The sequence below is a fragment of the Penaeus vannamei genome, chromosome 6 (genome assembly GCF_042767895.1).
Source record: "Penaeus vannamei isolate JL-2024 chromosome 6, ASM4276789v1, whole genome shotgun sequence".
NCBI lineage: Eukaryota > Metazoa > Arthropoda > Malacostraca > Decapoda > Penaeidae > Penaeus > Penaeus vannamei.
This window is the reverse complement of record NC_091554.1, coordinates 47,888,796-47,894,962: the sequence shown is the minus strand read 5'-3', so window position 1 is coordinate 47,894,962 and position 6,167 is coordinate 47,888,796. Positions and strand designations below refer to the sequence as shown.

General features: G+C 39.1%; 1 protein-coding gene across 4 annotated transcripts in view; it reads right to left on the bottom strand.

Annotated features, from left to right (window-relative positions):
* Positions 1 to 976: 976 nt before the first annotated feature.
* Positions 977 to 6,167, bottom strand: part of Prps (phosphoribosyl pyrophosphate synthetase) — a 27,233-nt gene continuing 22,042 nt past the window's right edge. For all 4 annotated transcript variants that reach the window (XR_011398638.1, XR_003477704.2, XM_070123182.1 and 1 more), the window contains one exon: positions 977 to 4,362. Coding sequence is in view for 2 of the 4 variants with exons in the window: in XM_070123182.1 (XP_069979283.1) it covers positions 4,267 to 4,362 (96 nt within the window). In the remaining 2 variants the exon portion in view is untranslated. The remainder of the gene's footprint in view (positions 4,363 to 6,167) is intronic.

Below are 6,167 nucleotides of genomic sequence, written 5' to 3'. Positions count from 1 at the left end.
GGCATAAAACAAAGTCAAAGCTTTTGATTCATGGCATTAAAAAAAAAGGTTTTTGCTAATGACATGAAGCTGCTATGGATAAATACCTAAACCATACACAGTTCTACCTGCTCTGAGTTGTGTGCACGAAGCAGTTTCTCTTATGTGGTCCTTACTACAGTTCTTGGGGAAATGCAGTAGGCTTAGTCTCATCTTGCCTCATTTCCTTATAAAAAAAAAAGAAAGCCAAAAAGCAAAGAGAACTGAGCAAATGTTTGTTTCTTGAGCTCTGAGTCTGTGCAAATCTTGGTAAATGTCTCGGTACGACGCAGGGAATCCCGCTTTATTCATCCTCCTAACCCTACTTGCCATACATCATATTTCCCAATGAAACTTGTATCATATAGACACTTCAAGTAAGTTACTAATTCAATAAAGGTTTGACATATAAATAAACAAATGCACAATTAGTAAAAAAAGGTTAAAAAAATAATAATAAATTTGAAATAAAGATACCTACACACACACACACACACACACACCCTCACCACCGTCATTATGGGGATACATGAAACTACTCATTATGATGTAACATATCTTTCCAGGTTGTGTAAAATACATCACCAATGAGATATCTTCAGCTGAAGATACAACATCCAATTCTCAGTAGTTCTCTCACTCAGGAAATGTATGACTTAATTCTAGAAGAGAATTTACTTATTCATATCTCTATGGTCAAATTTCTTAGAATTCTTTTAATTGTACAGAACCATAAAAATAACACTTTAAAATATCAAATTATTCCAATTTCAATACTGATTGCAAAGGAAAATGATCTACATTCAGATTCATAAATCATCTCATTTTAATAGAACTTGCTTAAAGAATAACTCGTACCATTTTCCGTGAAGTCTACAGTGCATTTCCACCCTGAAGCCACAATGAAAAGTCCTTCCTGTTCATAGACAAATACAGCTTTATAAATGAAAACATCAAAAAATCTTAAACTTTTAATGGAAATCCTTTAACAATATTCACCGGCTTTGTTCTTCCATGTTCAAGAAGAACTTCAATTGAGCAACTGTGAATTTTACGTGAAGTCATAATACATTACGATGAGACTCCATCATGACTATATATATCAGTCTTTATCAAGGCAATACTCTTTATTTATTATAAGCATTCACTGATGACAAGTTCATTAAACATCTTAAGAGCTATATTATAAATACTTTTAATATTCATCTTAAAAACCAAAAAAAAATTAATATTTTCATAGAGTTCAGAAAGACAAATAATACAAACTATGATCATCCTTCATTACATGTTACATCTACCGTGTCTTTTGTAACCAGTATCCTGGGAAACGGAGAATATCACCTATAACAAACCTACAGGAATGACAAATCCAACAATGCTAGGCTAACCTGTGCAGCGACAGACAATAAAAAACAGGTACAACTTCATTTTCATCCACATTTTCGCATCATTCACTCAAATTGGCGAGACGATATACTCAAATAATAGTTTCATTTCACTCGTGCTAACAACATACCATTACTTAAACAAATTTCTGAATACTTTCATCTTAGTATCCTGCATACCCCAAATATAAGTTCATTTTAAATAACTAAAGTATTTTAAGCTCTGTTTTCAGCTGAAGACATCTACCATTTATAAATTTGCAGTAAATGTAAATTTCATCACTGAAAAACTACCCTACCATTTTTTTTTTATTTTATTTTTTTTTTTAAGGATAACCCCCAAAACAAAAAAATAAATGAAGCCCAAAACCCATAATTCTCTCAGATCTTGGGGTATTATACCTTTGCGTAGTAACAGGTGACAAACTGCTCCCCATATTTAAACTTTCTTTTCCGTTAGCATTTCCCCCATCCACTCTTTCAGAGGTACTTTCTACCCTCAACATACACACAGCTTGAATCTTAAGTACACTAAATCAGTATACACATAAGCCATATTGTCAAATTTACATATACTCTATATTCTCACACTCAACTGGGTACACACATGCACACACACACACACACAAAACACACACACATGCAACCATACTTTCACATACACAGCCACTCCAAGTAATTGTATATTTAACTCGTGTATGTCAATATTTGTATGTGTATATGCACAAACATGCCTGTGTGTATTTAGAAATATAAGCATGTATCTGTGTGCATGCATGGACTTGTAAGCATGGAAGGTACAGGCATGTGTGCACACACATACATGGATACACCTGTAGCTTTGTATACAATCATGTGTGCATCTGCATGCATACATGAGAGTACGTGTGTGAATATGTATTTGTATGTATCTATGTACTTATGTGTGTATATAGATCAGAAACTGTGAATATGTGTGTGCATCTATGTGGTCATGTTTATATGCATGCGTGATTGTGAATAAGTGTATGCATCCATGTGCTATGTGCATACATGAATATGCATCTGTATGAATAATTATGTATGTGCATACACCTGTGTATAGACATTGTGGGCATTTACCTGTGAGCATATTCTGTGTGCATACATGCATGCATACATATACAAGTGTTTCCCTGCCTATATGTGAGGATGTCCAAATTTTGTGTGAAAGCATATCCCTGTGCATTTCTATATGCCAGCATATGACTGTGCTTCTTCATATGCCTGCGTGAGCTGTGCACCTCTGTCTATATACCTATATGTGCTGGTGTACCCCCACATGCTTGTATGTGCACCTCTACTTTCCTGTCTGTGTCAATGCCTCTACATGCCTTAGTGTGCCTCTGCAGGTCCACAAGCTTGTATGTGCCTGTGTTGCTCTGCATGCGTGCATGTGCTTATGTAGCTCTACATGCGTGCATGTGCATATGTAGCTCTACATGCGTGCATGTGCATGTGCATGTGCTTGTGCTTGTGCAGCTCTAAATGCGTGCATGTGCTTGTGCTAGTGCAGCTCTAAATGCGTGCATGTGCCTGTGCCTGTACATGTGCAGCTCTACATATGTGCATGTGCATGAGCAACACTATGTGCTTCCATGTACAGCTCTACATCCCCAAGTGTACCTGTGCAGCTCTACATGCATGCATAAGCTCACTCCCTCTCTTCCTCTCTTGCATGTGAGTGCCTATTATACATGTATGCATGTTCTCTGCGAGTCTACAGGTGTGGCCATGCAGGTAATGCGTCTGCCGGTGTGCATGCACGTAACTGTAGGCAAGTGTTAATGGCTGGGCATGTATGTGCTAGCAAGTGTGTGTGCAAGTGCCAGCCAGCATGCATGTGCCAGTGAGGAGCATATCAATGAGAAAGCATGTGTTTGCCTGCAGTTTCATGCTTGGCATGCCTGTTTGTGTATGGGGGGGATGTATGCATGTGCCTACATAATAAAACACACATCTCCAAGAATGGCCATGAAGACGTAAGTGTGCCTGTAGAGATGCATGTGTGTGCCTCTCCACATGCATGCGTCTGTAACACATGCATCTGTAAAGATACGTGTGGAGACATGTGCATGCAATTGTGGAGAGACATATGTTCATCTGTGGGGACACATGCAAGTGTGTGTGGGTGCAAGAGAATGTATGCATGCTTGTGCCAAATGATGTCAGTGTGTGTGCCTGAGTATATTGTATGCATGTGTATTGAAAGGCAAGTGTACATGCATGCTTCTAAGATCATCATTCTTACTTATCATCCACATTTTATCCACCATAGCAACAGCAACTAAGTGCTCCAGGAGACCCACACTCACACCACCATAAATTTTCACCTTCTGGAACCAAGCACACTCGGATAAGGACAGGGCAGCAAGTCAATATCTTCGAAATACAAAAATTTGGGAAATTTATTGAAAATATATATATGCTCTCAAAACATATTTAGACAATATAACAAAAGATATTTTATTTCTTTAACTTGTCCCTTTGCATTTGCGTCAAGGGAGAGAAATGGGTGTGATTAATTATTAATCAATTAGTATAAGGCATTACATTCCATTAATATATATTACTCACAGGCCTGATGCGGTATAAAAATAGGCACTCCTACATACGCCAATGGGAGATGGGATTCCTATTCTGTTTTCCTATACTCATTTTTAAATTTTTTTCTTTTTCATTTACATATCTTGTATATAATTCACATGTGAGGAGGAAAAAAAAGAAAAAAAAGAGACATATTTTAGGCACCTGTACCATTCACACTCAAACACTAATAAACATATTCAGCATGATGGTACAACGGTGCTTTGACCACACAAGTAGTTATGTACAACGATGAGTCCTAGTGATATGGAACATTGCTAAACAAGTACGAAACGCTCTCTCCGTTGTGTGTCCTCCGTATTGCTTCGGCAAACACCAAGGAGATGTCAATACACTGAAAAGAGAGTGAAGCTGTTATGATCCAGAAATGGTGATTCTTATAGCATGTTAAAACTCGAATCTATAAAATCAAATGGTAAAACTATTGCGTTATTCCCCTCCACCTGAAAGGTAAAACAACAAAATATTGAATGTACACACCTGGTATAAAACATGAAATACAAAAATATTAAGAGTGACTGAGTGAGGCTTAGGGAATAGGTGTGGGTGTGGGTGTGGGTGTGGGTGTGGGTGTGGGTGTGGGTGTGGGTGTGGGTGTGGGTGTGGGTGTGGGTGTGGGTGTGGGTGTGGGTGTGGGTGTGGGTGTGGGTGTGAGCAATGGGTATGAGTGTGTGTTATGTCTATCGAGCTTTGTATCTGTACAAGCATCTGAAAGATCTTTGCAAATCAAAACTAAAATTACTGTTCCTTAACCCATTACATTATCCATTTACCATACAACCTGCCACCATCAATAAATGAAGAGGGAACCATAGAGGCTGGTTCTAAAAAAAAAAATGACAATGTTGGTGAAATGCAATGATCGAGACTAAGCAAAAATTACCCATCATTACCTGGTATTACCAACTGATTAACCTTGCCGTGTCCTACCCTTGAATAACACACTTGTTTAGCACAGCTTTTGGTAATCCATTTCTTCATTTTTTCAGCGAGGTGCAATCAATGCTCCAAATTCGGCACAATCAAAAAAAGGAAGAGGAGGAGGCAGAGATAGGGAGAGGAGGATATAGGGAGTGGAAGAGGAAGTGCAGAAGGGAAGAGGAGGAGGAGGAAGAGGAGGAAGAGGAGGAGAGGAGAGGAGAGGAGAGGAGAGGAGAGGAGAGGAGAGGAGAGGAGAGGAGAGGAGGAGAGAGGAGAGGAGAGAAGAGAGAAGAGGAGTGGAGAGAAGAGAGAAGAAGAGAGGAGAGAAGAGAAGAGGAGATGGGAGGAGAGGAGAGAAGAGAAGAAGAAGAAGAAGAAGAAGAAGAAGGAGAAGAAGAAGAAGAAGAAGAAGAAGAAAAGAAGAAGAAGAAGAGGAAGAAGAGGAAGAAGAAGAAGAAGGAGAAGAAGAAGAGACGAAGAAGAAGAAGAAGAAGAGACGAAGAAGGAGGAAGAAGAGACGAAGAAGGAGGAAGAAGAGACGAAGAAGGAGGAAGAAGAGATGACGAAGAAGGAGGAGGAGGAAATGAAGAAGGAGGAGGAGGAGACGATGAAGGAGGAGGAGGAGACGACGACGAAGGAGGAGGAGGAGGAGAAGAGGAGAAGAAAAAGAGGAGCAGACAGAAGAAAGGAGAAGACAAGAGAGAGGAGAGGAGAAGGAAAGAATCATTGCAACACCGGTTCACCAGGGAGGGTAGTGCCGAAAGTGTTACTCACACCACCATTTCACTTGCACTGCTTGGTCTGCTCAAAGTGTCATCAACATAAAGGAGGAGAGAGCAGATTCCGCTACAGAAATCCTGTTGTCGTTCATACCATCATAGTCGCATCCCTGTCACAAAATGCTTTGCCTGCTTTATAGGATTTGAAGCTAAGAGGAAATTGTTAATTTGTTATCAATACATATACATTTGTACATCTAACATTCATTAATACTGTACAGAGAAATACTTTACCTAACTAACACTGTAGCATATACACATGGGTTTCACACAACTGCAGAGGGACTCAGAGGGTAACACCCTCCTTAAATGACAGCTTACTCATCTTTTGTTCCTGCAAGTCTTATTTACCTGTAATCTATGAATATAACATACCCTTAAAAGTAATTACAAACATACAAAGATATCAACGGTTCTCTCACAGGAACCAAGAAGAGTA